This window comes from Nannospalax galili, unplaced genomic scaffold (genome assembly GCF_000622305.1).
Source record: "Nannospalax galili isolate Female #2095 unplaced genomic scaffold, S.galili_v1.0 scaffold879, whole genome shotgun sequence".
Lineage (NCBI taxonomy): Eukaryota > Metazoa > Chordata > Mammalia > Rodentia > Spalacidae > Nannospalax > Nannospalax galili.
The window spans coordinates 2,405,764-2,427,333 of NW_008346261.1; the positions used below are offsets into that span (position 1 = coordinate 2,405,764).

A 21,570-nucleotide genomic window follows, 5' to 3' on the forward strand; every position below is an offset into this window, starting at 1 on the left:
GCCTCTAGGCACAGCTCAATGTAGCCCAGGCAGGCTTCAAACTTGTGGTTCTCCTGCCTCAACTTCCTAAGGCTGGGATTGTAAGTAGGGGCCACCACAGTGCTGTTTCTGTACCCCCACAACCTCGCTTCTATACAGATGGAGGTTTGGTTGGTTTCTTACTTGTTCAACCCACAACTTTGAGAAGCTATTTTTCCTTAGAATATACATGTATCTAGAATCACGCATGTAATTTCAGGGATTCCTTGAAGTCAGTCCACAGACCCTAGTGATTCCCTGGTGACATTCTGCCTTGTAGTTCTAATAATCACTCAAATAGTCACTGAAACCTGATCTTGAGAAACTGTGCTGCTGTTAGACATAAACATGCCATCATGACCACCTCCTCAAGTAACACACACACACACTAATAAGACACTAGTGTCATTACACTGGTGATCACGTCTTAAGAGCAACATAATGTCAAACATAAACTTCCAGAGGGATGACCTATGAACCTATTATTGCCTCAATTATCATCAAAGTTCCTTGTAGAGGAGAGTAACCTACTATCTAGCAGAGGGCTAGGCACAGAGAGGACTGTACAATGTGCAGTGACAGAATGGAGCAAGTACTAAGGAAACTAAGGACCAAGCACACAGTCCTCATTGCCTCATGCAGTATTCAGCCTCATTTATGGCTCAGCTCACCCTGGACTGTTTCAATCTCTGTCTCTATGTGTGGTGGTTTGAATGAGAATGACCCCCATAGGCTCCAAGTATTTGGACATTTTGTCCCCAGTTGGTGGTGTGTTTTGGGAGGTCTCAGAAGGTGGGGCCATGCTGAAGGAAGCACATCACTTGGGCGGGGTGGTGCAGGGCTTAGAGAGTTCTTAAGCCTTGCTGGATCTTGAGTCACCCTCTCTGCATCCTGTGCCTGCTTGAAAATGTGAGCACTCTGCTTTCTGCGCCTGCTCCAATCACCTCTGCTGCCATGCCTCCCTGCCACAATGGACTGTAATTCCCCTGGAACCACAAATTCAAATAAACTCTTCCTTTTATAAGTTCCCTTGGTCATGGTGTTTCTATCACAGCAACAGAAAAGTAACTAATACACTATGGAAAGGAGATGCTATACAGTAGAGTATTTCACAAGTTTCAACTTCTTTTTGCTGAGAAATGCTATAACCTAACAATGGCTTGGTTCGGAGATTTGTCTGTTCAAATTTACTGTACCTGTCGTGTATGTTTCTTCCTGAGTAATCAACAGACACCTGTGGATAAGTTAGTAAGAGTTAACACTTCATCAGAAGGAGACAGAGCTTTCAGAGGTCAAACACTTGAAAGGAAATAATTTTCAGTTGGAAAAGTGATTCTCTTTAAATGTGCTTTGGAATAAGCTTGATGGGCAGCGTCAGAACTCCTCCACACTTTATCATACATTTGCCTTTACTACAGCTCACAATGTTGCTTAAGACATTTGAGCTGGGGAGATATAAAGGGCTTGTAGGTAGGGGCAGGCAGATCTCTGAGAGTTCAAGGCCAGCCTGGTCTACATAGCAAGTTCCAGGCCTGCTGGGACTATAGGAAGACCCTGTCTCAAAAACACCAAAAAAAAAAAAAAAAAAAAGAAAGAAAGAAAAAAGCTGGGTGTGATGGTGTGTGCTTATAATCCTGGCACTGGGGATGCAAAGAGGCAGATCCCTATGGCTCCTGGCCAGAATGCCTAACCTACTCGGTGAGTTTCAGGTCAATGAGAGACCCTCTCTAGAAACAAGGTGGACAGCACCTGAGGAACACCACCCTAGGTTGATCTCTGGCCTCGCATGAAAGCCCAGTCATACACAGATACACACATGAACACAAACACATGCATAGACACACATATCAATTTTTAAAAAGAAACACTGCCATTTAACAATATGACTCAAAGGTACCAACTACCATCTGGGTCACATAGCAGTGGCTCTCAACCTGTTTCTGAGAAGCCTTTAATTACTCTGGTAGAATTTAAGCCCTAGCACTCTAAAAATGTTGGAGCTAGATATTTATACATTTAGCTTCAATCCTGTTTCTCCCCATTGTCAAAATGGAAATACTAATTTTATTCCAACGTTTTTTGTAAAGCTCAGTAGAGCATATATCCATTGAATTAAAAAAAATTAAAACCCTCTAAACTAGAGCTATGTATTTCAAAAGCTAGAAAAGCTCATGGACTAGTCCATGGACTGAGCACCACATTATATGACACATTCCTTACGAAGTCCTGTCTCATGTGACATAGCATAAGCCCTACTGCAACACCCCAGTGTCTACTGTAACACTTTCTAGTGTGCCTTGAAAAAAAGGAAATGGGGGGGGGTGTATTCCTATATTCTTTAAATGACTTTTTTTTTTTTAAAGACAGAGTCTCATGTAGCCCAGGCTGGCCTCAAACTTGCTATGTAGCCAAGGCTGACTTTCAACTTCCTGATCCCTCTGTCTCCACCTCTCAATTATTACAGGCATTCTCCATTTTTGTGGTGCTGGGGGCAGGCATGGAACTCAGGACTTTGTAATGTGAGGCAAATACTCTACCACCTGAGCTACATTCTCAATCCATGATATTAGAGTGCTTTGATTGCACATTAAAAGCACAAGATGGTGGGCAGTAGAAATCAAGAGAAACAAAGTTCTGCCCTGACAAGTTAGTCAGTGGGACGGGACAGATCTCTGTACTCCCACACCAGCACCCCTCCATGCCTGCCGCCTCCAAGCTACTACACGTCTTGCTGGGGATCACTGGTATGGAACACTAAGGCTCAAAGGCATATGTGGGAAACTGAGGACAGGTCAGCCCTTTGGCAACCACAGATCAATACAAGCTTCAGAACGTCTTGCTCTCCTGCCTCTCATCCCAAAGCTGCATCTAATCTCTAAGCAGGAAGAGAGAGTCCAAGTGCCACCACAATCAGCCCAAGGGAAGCCCCACATGGAACAAAAACAACCTGCCTCCTAAGTTCCCAGCCTCTGAAGAACTGCTGAAAGCCAGAAAGCAAATCAGGTTTGGGCTCCCCACACAGAACACAGCTCAGGCTGAAACAGAGATTCCTGGTTCAGAGGCTATATGATCTCAGGTTGGTCACTGCCTCACCCGTGACCTGTTTTCTCACAAAGAAAAGTTTAGACGAGATGGTCTGCAATTCTAGGAATCCTGTTTCCAGAAAACAATCATACATACAGATCTGACAAAACAATAACAAACAGTATTGGATGGTGAGCAAAGTATTTCTCCCTTCTACCTGTCTTGGAGACCTGCCATGTCCTTTCAGTAAATTATGGATCAAGTCTTGGAATGAAGTTACAAGTTCCCAAACCCATTAACTCTTCAATCTAGAGTTGGGCAGGAAGGTGGCAAGGGGAGGACTCTACACAAGGTTTTCACACAAATGCTTAGTAAAGCCAGACCTGGTGGCATTGACCTATAATCCAGCTACTCGGGAGTCTAACTGATCAAGGCAGAAGGACTAACTGATCCAGTTGAAGCCATTATTATTTTATAACCAAAAGTATATTTTTATACTGGGGCTGGCAACTTTAAGAAATGACAGTGTGAGCAATTCCTCATGCCAACTCAAAATACCTCTACAGGCAAACACCCTACCATTTAGACTACAACACCCTCTAAGAAAGAGATTGTAGGATGCTTCAGCACATTCCCGACATAGTTCCATTACCAATTCAAAGTTCTCCCCTCCTACAGACTAAAGGCTATGTTACCTTCCTATATACACACTGGGCTTTCAACTGTTCCTTCCTCATATCTAATGTTTATGTCTTAAGGCACAGCTTTTGGCTAATCTAAATCCTCTATTAAGCAGAATACCCTGAAACCTACCACACTCCTCCCCATATACTTTATATTTTGGGCAGTAAGGCCAAGAAGAGCAATGGGACTACTTTATATTTGTATAGAGCTTCATCATTCGCAAACCACCCACACATCCCTGATCTCATCTGCGCTCTGCAGCAGTCCAATGAGGTAAGCCTGCTCACTTCCCAGTGAGGTACGCCTTTCTCTGGACTGCTATGGAGACAGGGCATAGCAGTACACACTAAGTGCTAGTAACCTGCCACTTGCTATGGTCTGAATGTCCACCCCTAAGATCCACGTAGAAATCCTATCAAGATAATAGCATTAGGATACGTGTCTTTGTGGTGGTTATTAGGCCACAAAGGCAAAGCCCTCTTATATGGGGTTATGTTCTTTATAAAATAGCCAGAATAAGTTAAGCACAGTGGCACATGCCCTGTATTTCTGGGAGTGGGAGATTAATCCAGGAAGATTTTTTTTTTTTTTTTTTTTTTTATGGGGGGAGTGGGAGAGCAGGACTGTCCTCTTTAGAGATCAAAGGGGAAGCCTGCTGTGTTGGCCAAACATTGGATTTGGACACAGGGTCTCAATAAGTAGCCTTGGCTGGCCTGGAACTCGCTATCTGTACCAGGCTGACCTCACTGAGATCCATCTGCCTTTGCCTGGGAAGCAGGGAGATCTCTTAAACCCAGGAGTTTAAGGCCATACTGGGCAACATAGCAAGCCTGTGGGTGAGTGGATGGATAGATGGATAGATAGATGGATGGATGGATGGATGGATGGATGGATGGGCAGGCCAGCCAGAAAAAGATCCTTCACCCCTTGCCTTATGTAAGGCCGCACAGTAATAAGCCGTCTGTAAATTGATCCTTCGCCAGACATTAAATTTGCCAAATTTCTGGAGGATTTTCCAGCCTCCAGAAGCATAAGAAATAATGCTGTTTGTTTTAACACAGCTCAGTTGATGGTGTATTGTTATAGCACCCTCAGTGGTCTTAGACACCAAACACAGTGGATATCATTTTGCCCATTTTATGAGCAAGAAACTGAGGCTCACAGGTTGGACAGCTGGCTGCTAGCAGCTTAGTCTCTGGGTACGTAACGTGAGCAGGGAAGGAAGAAAGGCTAGTATAGAGCTCTCCACCACTGAATCGGTATACTCTGTGTAAAGCTTCATAACTCCACATTTCCATGAAGGCCTAGCCACACTGACAGGAAGGCAGCCAAAGTCCAGTACCACTCCTCTGCTGGCCACACACTGTGCTGGCAACAGCTCTCCAGCCCTGCACATCCCTCTCTCCATAATGAAGGCATACTCACTTTTCCCCAAAAACAAATGTCAAGCTTTCTGACTAAAGACCCTATTACAAGTACAGAGTCTCGTTTAATTGCAGTGCTGCCCCAGCCCCAGCTATCTGCTGCCCAGCTCTTAACTCCCACTGGGCGAATTCTGAAACCGCACAGGAGATTAAGTCAAGAGGGAGAACAGGAGGGATATTCTCTCCTTGAACTCTCTTAGATGGAAGTTGGGGGGGAGGTGAAAAGAAAGGCCCATTTTCCAAGGAGGGGCCAAAGCAATGATCTTTCCATTAAGTGGACCTGCATAATGGAATGTATAGATTATTTAATGCCGGGGGTGGCGGTGGAGCAAAATAAAGGAACCTTTGTACAATGCCAGCCACAGTTCCCTCACTCTTTCCCCAGTCAGGCATTTCACCCAACTCTTTAAATCATCCAGCTCTAATGCACCCCATCTGTGCACTGGCTGTGGCCAATGAAATCAAAGACTGTGCTGACTTTGGCCTAGGCTTGTGAGGGAGCTTTCCTGCCCCAAAAGGGGAAGGAAGAAGGACATGAAGTCAACAAAGTCTTTTTTACTTATTCTTCATCTTCTACCAAGGCTCAAGCTCCATCTGTCCAATTATTTGATCATTTACTAAGCTTTTGTCATAGGTCAAGCAAGTTCTGATCTGGAGACAAAAGCAAATAGAATATAATCCAAGGAAATGGAAGAGTTCATGAGAGGTGGTAAAAGGGATGCTTTGGCACAGGCTTGAGATACCCCTATATTCAGGAAATGCGGCTCAGAAACAAAACAAGGAACTGGCAGATCAAAGGCCCTATACACCTGGCTAAATAGATCAGATATAACCCGGAAGGCATTATCAGCTTGACATATCCAACTTGTACCCATCCTTTTAGGCACAGCTCAAATAACAACTCCTTCCAGAAATCTTTCCTGAACACCTGCTCACAACAATCACTCTCTCTACTCTGCAACTCCAATTTGAGATCAGGGACAATTTTTATTTTTTTTAGTCTCAGTTTCTCCATTAGTATAAACTATAACTAAAAACCCACCTTAAAGACTTCTTAAGGAGATCAAGAGATGGCTCAGCAGTTAAGAGCACTGACTGCTCCTGCAGAGGACCAGAGTTCAATTCTTAGCATCCACATGGTGGCTAACAACTCTGTAATTCCAGTTCCAGGGAACCTGATGCCTTCTTCTGATCTCCAAGGGCATTGCATGACACGGGTATACTTACATAGATGCAGGCAATACACTCGTACACATAAAAATAATAAAATATTAAAAAAAAAAAAAGACTTCTTGGCCAGGTGTGGTGGTGCACATCTTTAATTCCAACACTCAGGAGGCAGAGGCAGATGCAGGCAGATCTCTTTGAGTTCAAGGCCAGTCTGGTCATAGCGAGTTTCAGGCCAGCTGGGCTACAGAGAAGACCCGTCTCAAAAAACAAAAACAAAACACTTCTTGAGAGCTAGTAGAATAGTGTTTTATAGTGTCAGGTAAAATTCACTTTATTTCTTGATTTATTATGCCACACATCATATCTTATGTTAATTGCCTTGGGTTTTTTTTTTTTTTGGTCTTTTTTTGTTATTTTATCCCCCCCCACCCCACCCCGGGAGCTGAGGACCAAACCCAGGGCCTTGCATTTGCTAGGCAAGCGCTCTACCACTGAGCTAAATCCCCAACCCCGACATCTTATGTTAAAATGATGTCTCCTTCCCTATTTACAAACACTTATTTTTGTTTTTGGTCTTTTTGAAGCAGGGTATTCCTGTAGCCCCAGCTGCCCTGGAACTCACTATGTAGACCAGGCTGGCCTTGAACTCACAGAGATCTGCCTGCCTCTGCCTCCCAAGTGCTGGGACTGCAGGCGTGCGCCACCATGCCCGGCAACAAACACTTATTTTTAAAAAAGTGTGGGTAAGAGAAACAGCTCACAACTCCCATCCAAGTTTGCAGACCCATGTCCCACGCCCTGGCTATTCCTCTCAGTGACACATGCCTCCTACATCCAAATTTCCAGACAAGGGGTTACCCCAAAATTCAAAGGGAATCTGAGATGAGATACCTTAGCTGATATAGAAGGAAGCTAGAGGTTAGGTGTTTTCTAAATAACATAAAGAGGGGGCTGATGAGATGGCTCAGCAGTTAAGAGCACTGGCTGCTCCAACAGAAGACCTGGCTTCAGTTTCCAGCTCCTACACAGTGGCTAACAACCATCTGTAACTCCAGTTCCAGGGGATCCAACACCCTCTTCTGACCTCTGCAAGCACTGCACCCATGTGATACACTTACATGCAAGCAGAACACTTATACACATAAAATAAAAAAATAAATAAAATGGGCTAGAGAGATGGCTCAGCAGTTAAGAACACTGGCTGCTCTTGCAGAAGTCCCAGGTTCGAGTCTCAGCATCCACATGGCAGCTAACAATCATCCATAACTCCAGTTCCAGGAAATCCAACACCCTCTTCTGACCTCTCCAGGCATGACATGGGTATACTTATATACATGCAGGCAATACATTCATACACATAAAATACAAATAATAAATTTAAAAAAAAATTTTTTTTTGGTCATTTGAAGCAGGGTCTCCCTGTAGCTCCAGCTGTCCTAGAACTCACTATGTAGACCAGGCTGGCCTTGAACTCACAGAGATCCGCCTGCCTCTGCCTCTTTAATCCCAGCACTCGGAGGCAGAGGCAGTTGAATCTCTGTGAGTTCGAGGCCAGCCTAGTCTACATAGTGAGTTCCAGGTCAGCTGGAGCTACAGGGAGACCCTGTCTCAAAATGACCAAAAAAATAATTAATTTTAAAAATTAAAATAAATTTTTAAAAATGTAACAAAGAACAATGTTAAGAAATGCAGAGAAGTAGGGCAGACTGAAAGTCCATCCAGGACTCTGAGGACTCTAGACATCTTGGACTCAAGCTTGTAAGTGACTAAGTACTTTGGAATAGACCTAGAGCACAGGATTCAGTCCTAGGGCCTTATTTCAGAATCTACTACCAGAGACTTGGTTGTTTAGGCAACCTTCTTCATGTCCCACATCAAATCAGCTAGCTGGAGAACACCTCTGTAGCTGCTGACCAGAGCCCTCACTCCTATTATGCTGAGGCTACCCAACCAGGGGCAAAGAAGGTAAGGCCACCTTTCCCAGCAGTTCTTGTAAACAGGTCAGGAATACTAGTTTTTTACTAACTTAGTATGGGTCTGCATTAATGTCTGTTTATCCTTTAATTGCATGAAGTCTAGGTTCTGAGGAAAGATGCTGTTTAAGGGAAAAGTCTCCCACGACCTCTTTTTCTTTGTCATCTAGCCTAGTAAAACCTGTTTTTCTTCCCCTGGGAATCTAGGGACAGGAGGGAGGTAGGTCTCCTGGGAATCCTGCCTGAAGGATCCAGTTCCTTTATTACACAATTGGGATGTTGGGTATATTTATTAATAACCCCTAGCTCCAACTTCAGAAGCAGTTGCCAAGGCCCCTCTGGGTAAACAGGTTTCCATTCTTCCAATTCTGATCATGTCACCCCATTACTTCATGTATAAAGGTCCCCACAGGCCAGTGGCTCAGCTCTTCAACAGGCCACTTTTCGTTTTCATAATGCCACAGCCTCAGAGCTTTTCTTGAGGCTTGCCAGGGGCTCTCTCATCTCAGCTAACATAGTGCCAGCAATGGGGTTGGCACTATGGCTCAGTGGTAGAGCTCTTGCCTAGCATGCAAGAGACCCTGGGTTCAATGTTCAATCCAAGGTACAAAATGAAACAGAGCACCCTGTGTAAGACTCTCCTTCTCAACTCTTCAAATTCACTAAGCAGAATAGTTTTCATCTACCAAGCTAAACCGAATAAGCAAACATAAGGCTCTTATTCCTTACTCCCGTCTTCCCCTAGTCTGCAAGTTGCCAGCCTCCAAAACCTCCAGCAGTGTTGACATCAAACTTCCAAGGTAACACACTAAACCACTACTTTGTCACTGCAACTCAGAGTTCATTCTCAGTTGAGCCGACAGTCTAGTCCCTGTATAAAAGAGAGCTCTTCCCAGCCTGGAAGAGCTTGTAAACTTGTGACTCCAGGAACAGTAAGTGCCCTCCCTCGGGGTAGGCAAGAAAGTCCCAGAGGAAGCATGTACCTTGGAAATGAGTTCATCATGGTTGGCCAAGTGAGCTCTGCAGTGAATGCAGCTGTAGGTCCGGTGGCAGGAGGGCAGATATGCCTGGAAAGTCTTGGATCTTGTCATCTTCACCATTGGTGCTGAGTGTGGCGTGAACTCTGGGGCAGCCCACGAGGCACTCCCACAGGATGGGTCACACGGGAAACACCGAAAGACACAGGTAAAGGCCGTGGTTTGGCAGGGGGTGGGTGTGGGGCAGGCTCCACACACTGGTGATGTCTTCAGAGGAAGGCTCCTCAAGCAGAGGTCTAGAGCTGGTTCTCAGAAGCCTGCAGTGCCAAAGTAAGGGAAATACCATTAGCTAATGGAGCAAAGCTTCCTATAAGAGACCAAGTGTCATGCAGAGAGCAGTCAACACCAGCGGCATAAAGGCCTCCTCACCTCTATTCCTTCACATGAGACCCAAGAAATCATTCCAGTCTTGCTGCTTTGTTAGATAGAGCTGAAAACTCAGTATGAATATAGCATTTTCAGGGATCACCCAAGGACCTAGCAAACGGGCATCATCACCACCCATGGGCAAAGACCAGAACTAACTAAAGATGGCCTATGCACAGCCCCAGGGAGAAGATCCCTTAGGAATCCCCATCCCTGATTCAATCAAGGTGAGTAGTGACAGATCAGCTTCTAGGGATTCACTGCATCCATGAGAGTCCTCTTTGACTCTTGTCCATTTCCAGATGCTAAGAATACAACACCTGAAGCCACTGCCTGCAGAGCGGCACACCACACAGCACCTCTGCTGGATTACACATGGGGGGGCAGAGGGCCAACTTCCCATTTAAGTAACCCTAAGAGGTAGCCAGTTCGTTTGGAAGATCTGATTCCCCTTGCAACACCTTGCTCAGACACAGATGCCCAGTATTTTTTTAAATAAATGCATGAAATCAAAGATATAACCAGACTCCTGCATTTGAAAATCACAACAGTGAATTTTACCACAATTTCCCAATTTTCAAATCTCCCATTACTCCTTGCATTATACTAAACAGCTTTCTTACCACATAATCTCAACTCTTTTTATAATGAAGGACACCAGGGAGCAGGGGTGGGGGGGCTCCCAGGATAACTAAGTGAATGACTGAGTCCAAGGTCTGAGACTCACTGTGCCCCTGTGGCTCACCTACCTGAGGCTCTGGCACCTGTCTAGTCCCTGGACTTCACCAAAATGGGAGAGGCATTCCCACTTGCCTACCTCCCAGGAGATCCACGAGTGTTAATTAACACCTGCATCATGCTTTGAAGATTAAACTATTTAGAGAAATGGGGGAGGAAGACAAATAAAATCAGCTCTTCCTTGCTGGATTGTCTGGGGACCATCTGGACATTTAAGAGAAAGCCTGTAAATCATAGTCTTTTTCCTGTAAATCCACTGGAACCACTCTTCAAGGGAGGGGCCCACACTACCTCCCTTTGCATCCTTCCCACCAAAGCCATCACATTTGGACTCTGCACCTTTCTGAGAAGCCAACACCACTGCCCAAGCACTATGATGAAAGAATGGTCACTACTTCTTATCCCATAGTGAGAACATGTCTCTTCAGTAACCTTGAGCCACCTAGGTTCCATATCTAATATACATGTCACACATGTGTGCCCTGTCTGATTATTGACATGATTTAGACCTGCAGGGACCAGGACATGTCATCCCTGCTCAGTCTCCTATCCGTTCAAGATGAGGAACTAGGTTGCAATGACAACACAGAAATACTGGAAGGAGATGGAGGTGGGATATGATGCCCTTAGCTGTGCCTTGCAGTTAGGCCTAGGCAAAATAGGACACATGCTAGCCCTAGATCCAGAGCCCCTTCATCACACCCTGGCAGATTCTGGGGAGAGGGTGAGGTCAATAGACAAATCAGCCTGTGGTGAGCAAGGCCTTTGGGTGCCAAGGGCTGGTAAAGTCAGGTTACTACCCCCTTCCCTTGGACTTTCCTGATATACCCTCAATCTCTCCAATAGTCCCGTTTTGCTGTTAGCAAGGAATGAATCTCCAAGAGAGAAGGCAGGAGGGAGTGAGCATGCCCACCCTCAAGCCCTAGGCCAGATTCTTCTGCATTGTTTGTTTGCAGGGTGGGTGTATGGGCTCTTTTTGTTTGGTATGGTTTAGGGTTTTTTTTCTTAAATATTTTACTTATTATTTTGTTAATATTTTATGTGTATGAGTGTATTGCCTGCATATATGTAAGTGCACTCGTGTTGTGCAGTGCCTGCAGAGAACAGGAGAGGGCATCAGATCCCCTGAACCTGGAGTCTGTTAGCAACCTGGGTCCTCTGCAAGAGCAGCCAGTGGTCTTAACAGCTGAGCCATCTTTCCAATGCTGGTTTAGATTTATTTTTGAGACAGGGTTTCATAGTCCAGGCTAGCCTGGACCTCAGGATCCTCCTGCCCCAGCTCCCTAGGGCTGGAATTCCAGTGTGCACCACCATGCCTAGCTGTCCTAAACCAATTACTTCTGCAGTCCATGGCCTTAGTTTCCCAGCAGAGAACGGGAGCACAGATGCAAGAGTCTTACACAAACACCACGGGAGAAAGGGAAACAATGGCTGGGTGCCTCTCGCCCTTTACAGGGAGCTAGACTCTGTTTTCTTATGCCTGCAGACAGCTTCTCAATTATGTATTTCCCTGGAGAATTATTTCTTTTCTCATCTCTCTTCTATAGAAGAAAGCCTAAAAAATAAAAAAAAGTACACGGGCAAAGGTTTCTGGTTATGCTCTGAATCCCAAAACTTACGCACAGTTCCTTCTGTAGAATATGTATTTGCAGTGTGTATCAAATGTTGAAATGTCACAAAGATAGACCTCTTGATGGACCTCATCAAGACTCTGAACTTAAAAAAACAAGATAAAGTATGGTCATATACACCTTTAATCCCAGCACTCAGAAGGCAGAGGCAGGCAGATCTCTTTGAGTTTGAGGCTAACCTGGTCTACACAGTGAGTTCCAGGCCCCCAGTCAGGGCTACATAGTGAGACCCTGTCTTTATATTTTAAAAAAAAAGCCAGGAGAAAAAGCTATCATGTGAGCAATGGTCCAGGATACCTGGTGCTGGAAAACCCTGGAAGGCTGGTCCACAGGCATTAGTTAATTGGCCGTAGCAGACCCGTTCTGACACTCTTGCTATTTAATATGAATTCATGAGCATACTAAAGAAGGGACTCCTTCCTCTGGAGGAAAAAATAGAGAAGCCTTGGAAATGCATCTTGTTCAACTAGCCCAAGATAAGTTAGAAAGACCTAGGAGGAATAGGGGCAAATGAGGAACCAGGAGGGACCAGGAGAGACACAGACCAGGAGGAGCCAGGAGGAGCCAGGAGAAGCCAGGGGGAGCCAGGAGGAACCAGGAGGGGAGGCAGTCAGTGTGTCTGATAAGGAGAGAGCAGGCCAAGTTTGAGAAAAAAGATGAGTCCCAGCACCAAAAAACAATCACCTAGTGTTCTTCTTCCCATTTAGGAGATTTTTAAATGTCACTTCTTTGAGTTAATCAGAAATATAATTTATGTAATTATATAAATATAATCTATAAATTTAAATATAACAGAACTCAGCACATCTTACTTTTTGGAATTTGCTCCCTGCTAATGGAGCCACAGTGTCCACAGGCTGCAGGCGTCCAACTCTTTGAGCGTTGTGTGACATCCAAATTGATTTCCAACAATAATCAAATGAGCATTGTATTTAAAAGCCTCAGGGCACGTGTACAAATTAAGCAGCATTTTAAGTGAGCTACTAATCCATCACAGTGGAAATTAAAAGAAGATTTTCTACCACCTCTAGCTGGCTCATGCTGACCAGTGTGGAAAGAAAAAGAAATGTGAAATATTATGATTGAAAACAAAGATCTCTGATAAACCACAGCGAGCCAAACACGTAGGGAGCACACGCCAGGTCTGGCAAGCCTCCTGACAGAAAGGCCTTTCCCAGGAGGAGTCACAGTAGCAGCTGAAATTCAAGACTACCTCCAGGGTGTCTCTGGGAGCAAAGGGTGGCAGGTATTCATTTAGCTAAGCCATGAAGAACCTGACAGGTGACCTGGAAGCCAGGCAGTAACACACACAGCCTCAGAAGCTGACCTGTAGGTGAACTGCCACAGGAAGGACATGACTGTCCCCAAGGTGTGCTTCTGCTGTTGTTTTCATGAGGGGGTTTGATGGAGAGTAGGCGAAGGCTGGAATACAAGTGGACTCTGGAATCCCACAAACCAGGTCTACTCCTTTCTAGCTGGATAACATCTGGCAAGTTCACTGGCTCTGACCCTCAGCTTCTCATCTCCGATAACAACAAATAACATCAACCTACACAGGGCACAGAGGATTGAATGAGACGAGTTCCCACAGGGCTGGCACACAATCCACACCACACTGTAGGTCTTTTCATTGGTCACAGAAAACGAAATCCTGCTGCTTTCGAGGTGACTTGAACAAAACTCTGTGTAGTTCCCACCACACCACACTTATATTAAGACTTCCATGGTTTTGTGGCCATTCCCCCAGTCTGGTACAACCTTCTCACCTCCCTTCACCAACCCCTCACTTGTCCATTCAGACTCTGCAACCAGCTGAGTGTGCTGGTACATGCTGCAAATCCAGCATTTGGAAGGCCAAGGCCAGCCTGAACTACATAGCAAGGGACCTAGAGGCAGGTAAACCTGGATTCAGACTGGATTCTTGGATTCTTCCCACTAGTTGTATAACTGATGGATGGGCAAAATGCCTCAAAGGAGATAACACTAGCACCCACTACCTCCTGGAGGAGAACAATTAAATCAGAGTGCAAGAGATTCAAGCACAGTGCCTGGCACATAGTTCTCACTCAGTAGCCTTGATTAGCTACAATGGTTCTTGGTCCTTATCAGCAAGGGGGAAATGGCCTAGGAATTGTTCCTACTCCCAAGATCAGAGATCAGTGCCCCAGAGCCCCAGGCTGATTCATGGTGGTTCAATGGTAAGAGCCCCAACAAATCCACCTACATGTACACTGTGCTTTAACAAAGGTTCTGAGGCATAGCTAGAGACCTGATATTACTATCATTCCAAGTAACAGATCACTATTTCCTACTGTTTGGGAAAAGTCATCTCTGGCCTATACTGACTACTCTCAGGGTGGGCTTCTGTCAAAAAATGTATCTGAAAATCTTCTATGAAACTGGGTATGGCAGTACTTGGCACTGGAGGGGCAGAGGCAGGTGGAGCTCTGTGAGTTCCAGACCAGCCTGGTCTATAATAGCAAGTTTCAGGCCTACATGAGAAAAAAAAAAAAAAAAAAATCCCTATTAAATTACCATGAGGGCTGTGCTGGATAGATTTACTGTCAACTTGACACACGTGGGTTGAGGGAGCCTCAATTGGGGAATTGCCTCTATTGGACTTGACACACGTGGGTTGAGGGAGCCTCAATTGGGGAATTGCCTCTATTGGACTGGCCTGTGGCCATGTCTGTGGGGAATCTTCTTGAGTGATGTGGGAGAGCCCAGCCCACTGTGGGTGGTGCCACCCCTGGGCAGGTGGGCCTGTGTTATATAAGAAAGCAGGCTGAGCAGGGGCCAGGGAGCAAGTCAATAAGCAGCGAGCCTCCATGGGCTGTGCTCCAGCTCCTGCCTCCCAGTTCCTTCCTACCTTGGGTTCCCTGATGAACTGTGACCTGGGAGATGTAAAACAAACCCTTTCCTCCCCAAGTTGGTAGTGGTCAGAGTGTTTTGTCATAGCAATGGAGAAGCAAACCAGAATAAGGGCCAAGTGTGGGGGCGCACCATGCCCTTAGTCCTAGAAGGCAGAAGCAGGCAGATTGGAGTTCTAAACCAGCATGGTCTACATAGGGAGTTACAGGCAAGCCAGGGTGACATAGTGAGACCCTGTCCCCCAAAATCAAACAAACACCCTGCCATAAGCTGGGTGTGATGGTGCCCAGCCTGTAACCCCAGCACTCTAGGAGGACTGCTTCCAAGTCTGAGGCCAGCTTGGTCTACAATGCAAGTTTCATGTCAGCCAGTGAGACCCTATCTCAAAAGAAACACACACACACACACACACACACACACACACACACACAAAATCAGGAAACATTAGTATTTTACAGACAGCCATGACAGTACTGGATCCGGGTAGTACTTCAAATCCATGTAGCAGATAAAACCCAGCTTGCATAACAATAAGGCATTCTCCTTCAGAAACATGGCCAGCCATTTACCTCAACCCTGGACAGAAGTCTAAGTTTTGATTTCAGAGGGACTATCTGCCACGTGGTAACCCTAACATCATTTCTGGGATTCCTTCAGCTCTCTAAAGTCCTGATTCCATGTTTTAAAGCCTGCCAGTAGAACACTGCCCTAGAGTAAAGCATCCATGCACCAACCATTTTTATTTTTTTAATTTTAATTTTAGAATATTTTTATTATTCCAAAGAGAGATGATTTTTAACACATTTTTCCAGAAATAACTTTGAAGCAGATTACATACATACACACATACACACACACACACACACACACACACACACACACACACACAAAATGAAGTTTAAGGGGGAAATATAGGAATAAGAAATCAAAGACCAAAGGATTTGCCAACATGGGGTCAACTTTGGTGGAATAATGAAAGTTTCCATTAGCTCTGTTCTTTTTTTTTGAAAATCCTAATGAGTTTATTGGTCTTGTTGGGGTGTGGGCTACTTACAGAAGAGTGGGCACCCCTCCTCCCCCCATTTATGGCTGCACTGAAAGTCCACACTCAGCCACCTTTATTTTTTCAAGTCCTTCATTTCAGCAAGGTTTCAGAACACACCGTCTTACAGAGTCCACTCAGAAGATGCTGCCGAATGGGGCGTCTGCATCATCTGTTAGCAGTGCAATGTAGCACAAAGCCTTTAGTGCAGCACTTCACCTGGGGAAGCTGCCAGGGAAAGCACATCTGCTTGAACATCTGTGTAGAAAAAGACAGCAACCTTGAACATCCTGCAACTTACATGGCATTTGCTCAGTATCAGGCAGAAGTAGCTACAGCGGGCTACCAAGTAGATCAGATACTACTACATCAGGCCGTGTCTTCAACTGTGGTAGAAATTCAGAGCTCTGAAGTGTCTGTCTGGAGAGAGTACCTAACAGCACTTGGCTGAAGTTCAGTGCCTTCCTTACACAAATCCCAGATCCAAAATGGATTTAAGATGAGGCTTACAAAAATGTGTACACAATACAGTAAGACTTAAAATAGATTATGTAATTACAATGAGGTAATAAAATTAAGAACAAAAGAAGTCAGTTCTCTCATGTGAAATCTAGATGAACACGAATACACACACACACACACAAACACGCACACATGCGCATACACACGCATGCACACGTACACACACAGATGGCTCAGTGGTTGCTCTTCCAGAGAACCCAAGTTCAATTCCTAGTACCCACATTGGGTGGCTTACAGGTGCCTGTAACTCTAGCTCCTAAGGATCCAACTACCTCTTCTGACCTCTACAGGTGCTCACATACACACACACACACATACACATAACTAAAAAGAAATCTTTAAATATATACACACATATACAAGTATATGATGAGTTCAAGTCCAGCTTAAAATGTATGCTTTTAAAATTGCTAAAAGAATTACTAGTGGGGCTGAGGACATGGCCCAGTGTGGTTAAGAACACTGGCTGCTCTTGCAGAAGGCCCAGGTTCAATTCCCAGCACCCACACGGCGGCTAACAAGTGTCCGTAACTCCAGTTCCAGATGATTCGATGCCTTCTTCTGTGCATGGGCATTTGCAGGGGACAGGTGCACTTATATTCATGCAGGGAAAATACTCATAAAGTAAAAATAAATAATTCCAGCCAGGTATGGTGTCATATGCCTGTAATCCCAGCAGTCCAAAGACAGAGGCTGGCAGATCTCTGTGAGATCAAGGCCAGCCTGGTCTATGTAGTGAGTTTCAGGCCATCTGGGGCTACAGGGAGACCCTGTCTCAGAAGACAAAAATAAAAGTATCTTGGCATTGAGTACACAGATTTTCTGAAGGACATTTTCCTGTGGGGCCATAGGAGACAAGGAGCAATCTAATGGACAAAATTCCCAGAATAAGCCAGGCATGATGGTACATGCCTATAGTCCCAGTACTCAGAGGCTAAGGCAAGAGGACAGTCAAAGCTCAGGATCAGCCTGGGCTACAGAGTAAGTTCTAGGACAGCCTGGACTACAGTGATACTATCTCAAAAACAAACAAAAATTGCCAGAATATCAAGAGTTCCTACCATGTAAACAGCTTGCAAAACTGTTCCTTGGAGGGTCCCTCTATAAAAACAGGCATAACAAACACCAAAGTGCAACTGGAAAAGGGGTCAGGGCAGGGCAGGCCAAGATCATGGATTTCTGATGGTCTTACTGGATAAAATACTCAAGAAGAATGAAGGAAGTGCTAAAGAACACCATTAATCACAACCAGGGCTTTAAGTAACAAAAATGTGCGCATCTTCCAACACACTAGGTCCAAACAGTAATACTAATTTTTTTTTTTTTTGTCTTTTTGAGACAGGGTCTCCCTATAGCCCCAGCTGTCCTGGAACTCACTATGTAGACCAGGCTGGCCTTGAACTCACAGAGATCCGCCTGCCTCTGCCTCCCAAGTGCTGGGACTACAGGCGTGTGCCACCACACCCAGCAAACACTAATATTTTTGAATGCTAAATGCTAACACTGTTTTACCCCCCTTTTTTTTTTTTGATACAGTGTTTCACTATGTAGCTCTGGCTGGTCTTGAACTCACAGAGATCCACCTGCCTCTGCCTCTAGGATTGCTATGATTAAAGGCATACACCACCACACCCAGTCCTTCCCTAAAACTTAATGGGCATGAGTCAAGGATGGGGATGCAGGCCTATAAGCCCCACACTCAGAAGGCTGAGGTGGGAGGTTGAGGTAGGAGGATTGTTAGTTTTAGACCAACCTGAACTACCTAGTAAGTTCCAGATCAGCCTGAGCTACAGGGAAAGTCCCTATCTTATCCGGCTTCACCTCCTCCTTAAGCCTTCTTTCTTGAAAGGCTACCCCATGCCTCTGCCTACCTGTTCCTCTGCACTCTACTGAACATACACTCAAGCCTTCTCAGCTTATGCATTCTATTCCTAGACCTTTGCTCCTTTTCTAAAGGGCACTTCTAGAAAGCTCCTAAGAAGACACTTCAAACTAAGCCTATCAAAAGCCAACATCATGGGCTGGGATGCCACTCAGTGGTAGAAAGCACTTGCCTAGCATCCATGGGGCCCTGTATCCAACCCCCATTTAGGTAACGTATTTAAATTTTTTTATTTTATTATGTGAGTGTGTGTTTATGTGTGTCTGTGTCTGTGCAGCAACACTTGTGGAGGTTAGAAGATAACTTTCGAGAGTTGGTTTGAACTTGGGTCACCAGGCTTACACAGCAAGCACTTTTACCCATAGAGCGAGCCATCACACTATCCCCTGTAGGTGTCATATTTAAAGAGCCAACATTACCTTTTCCCTACTAGCTTGCTCCTATCACCTTTACCCCAATTCTGTTTCTTTCTTTTCTTTTTTGGGAGTTGGAGATTAAACCCAGAGCATGATACATGCTAGGTAAGTGCTCACCACTAACCTACATCCCCAGCTCTATTCCACTCCAAGAAGACCCCACTGACTAAACAGGCAATATTTATTCTTTTCTTTCCCTTTTAATATTTCATAGGCATCCTAACCTTGGCTCTAGTTGTTTGCTTGGTTTTTCTGTAGTGCTGGGGTCAACCCCGGCGCTTCAGACATGCCCAGCAAACACTGTCACTGAGCTTCACCCCAGCCCTGACTGTGCTTCTCAACTCTATCCTCTAGCCACCCTCACCAGCAGCACCGCACAACCCAATCTTCTCAACATGGACGACACTGTACTCACTTCCTAACTGCACTCCCTGATTCAGCTTTTCTAGCAAGCCCATTCTAGAATTCTATTTATAAAATACAATTTGATCACATCTCTCTCATGTTTCAAAACCTGCACTGGTTTCCTAGCAAACTACAGGGTACAGTCCAACCCTTCTGGTGGTATCAAGAGTCCAAGCCCAACGCTAAACTCACGGTCTCCCCATTTCACTCCAAACATGCTTCCCCAGAAGACCAAGTCAAACTACCTACCAAACTACCCTGTGTTCCAAGTTACTTCAGTTACCTACATGTTTTAATCTCTTTCCTGTACCTAGAAAATGCCTGCTCATCCTTAATGCCCACTCAAATAAGACCCTAAGCAGAGCTGGTAGCCCCTTATCCCAGCAAACAAAAAACATCTTTCTCTGGAATGACATTTTATCCCATGAAATTGGGAGCTGCCTGTAAGGGTTACCGACCCACCCTTCACAGTGGTTTCCTCAGGACCCTGACATTCAGCACATTGTAACTGAGGAAAATATGTGGCTACCAATGAAACCACGATGGTGTTTTTCAAATCGCCCAATTCTATTGTTTGCTCCCAAACACACTCCTGAATACCCATTCAATATCTAATTCTGAGCATTACACCATTAATGGGACTCACCATTAACACTCCACAAAGGCAATTAATTCTTGTGGGGCCAATTCACTAGGGCTGGTAGATGGTCTAAAACTCAGGACTATGAGGTAGCTCAGATGAGCCACAGCACCTGATCCTATGGCTTTACCTGACTGCTGTTTAATAGCAGAAGCATTTTCTGTTTTGCCTTCCTGAGCCTTCACATTCTAGGGTATTCCACAAGGCATCTTCCAAGGGTGACCAGGCTGTAAGTGCCTTCTGGACCCCTAGGGAGGCTCTCAGACTTCCAACCTAGGCATCTTCTCCCAGGGTGCCCCCACAAAACCTCCAGGCAGTCTGAGCTGCAGATCTCAGCCAAACTCAGAGATAAATCAAGTGTTAGGCTTGGTTCAGGCCAGCAGTTGGATCCTTCAATACTGCCTCTATTCAACATCGGAGAGAGCCCAATCTGCCCTTCTCCTCCAGACCTGGGGTCTGCTGCTCTTCAGTACCTTTCATATTTGAGCATGCTCACAGGTGACAATTCTGGTTAAAACAAAAAAATACATTCTTTCCACTGTCTATGATCCAAAGAGTTGCTCCATTCCTCTGCCCCTAAGCAGGGATGAACTTTATAATGAAAAGCCATCTATAGAATCAATGGAGAGAACACAGCCTTAGAAATAAAGAGACACAAGCCAGGAGTGGTGGTACATGCCTATAATCATAGTATAGCACTTGGGAGGTAGCAGCAGGAGCACTGCTATACATTTAAGAATAGCCAAGGTAAGTTCTAGGCCAACCTTAGCTATATAGGGAGACCCTATGTGAACCCCTACTTTCCCCAACCCCAACAAGAAGAAAAAAGATGGCTTCTCTTCAGAAGCCACTTCACCCAGGAATTCTCCCCTCACCTCGCCTGGTCTCCTCTTCCACACGTTCAGCACTCTAGACAGGTGCATCGCTGCTTTCACTCAAGTGATTATTTGATTGTATCTGAGCTTCCCAAACTCAACAATCTGATGAATTAATGAATGTCTTTTGGACGATGGGCACCGCATGACCTTGATTTCTCTCTCAATGATGGTTCCCCAGGGCACAGCTGGGGCCCCAATTAACTACAAGCTATCCATCCCAGACCTGCCAATACAATTCCGTTGTTCAGCTGTCAGCATGCCTTCGGCTTTCTCACTTTCATCTCCAAATTCACATAAATCCCAAACTCTAGACTCAGACATCTGTGGCTGGGCTCCCTGCCTTTCCACAACTGGAATTTGAACTTTTTAAGATTTAAGAGTAAAAAAGGGAAGAGATAGTTTCAAAAGGATGCCTGAAAGACAATGCCATCGTCCGCCCAACAATGGATGGATTTTGTTCTAGGGGTTATTAAACTGTCACCTAGTGGTACCATTTACTGAAGGACAGGAAAGACAGAGTAGGATGGAAAAGACTGACTCCAAGATAAATTTCTGATTTCTTCTCTGTATGGGAATAGCAGGTAGATACTGTTCAGAAACAAAGCCTCTTTGTCCTTTCAGGCCTGGAGCATGGTGGATATAGGTGCACACTGCCAATTCAGCCCCTCCATATAATTTAAGAAACCTATGAGCTGGGTGTGGTGGTACATGACTTTAGTTCCAGCACTCAGGGAGGCAGAGGCAGGTAGAACTCTGTGAGTTCCAGGCCAGCCTCATCTATATAGGGAGTTCCAGGTTAGCCAAGGCTACATAGTAAGACCCTGTCTCAAAAAAAAAAAAAAAAAAAAA

General features: G+C 45.1%; 1 protein-coding gene across 1 annotated transcript in view; it reads right to left on the bottom strand.

Annotated features, from left to right (window-relative positions):
- Window positions 1-21,570, bottom strand: part of Ypel2 (yippee like 2) — a 69,895-nt gene that overhangs the window by 37,408 nt on the left and 10,917 nt on the right. The window contains exon 2 of the mRNA XM_008842670.3: window positions 9,277-9,587. Coding sequence (XP_008840892.1) covers window positions 9,277-9,393 — 117 coding nt within the window. The 5' untranslated portion in view covers window positions 9,394-9,587. The remainder of the gene's footprint in view (window positions 1-9,276; window positions 9,588-21,570) is intronic.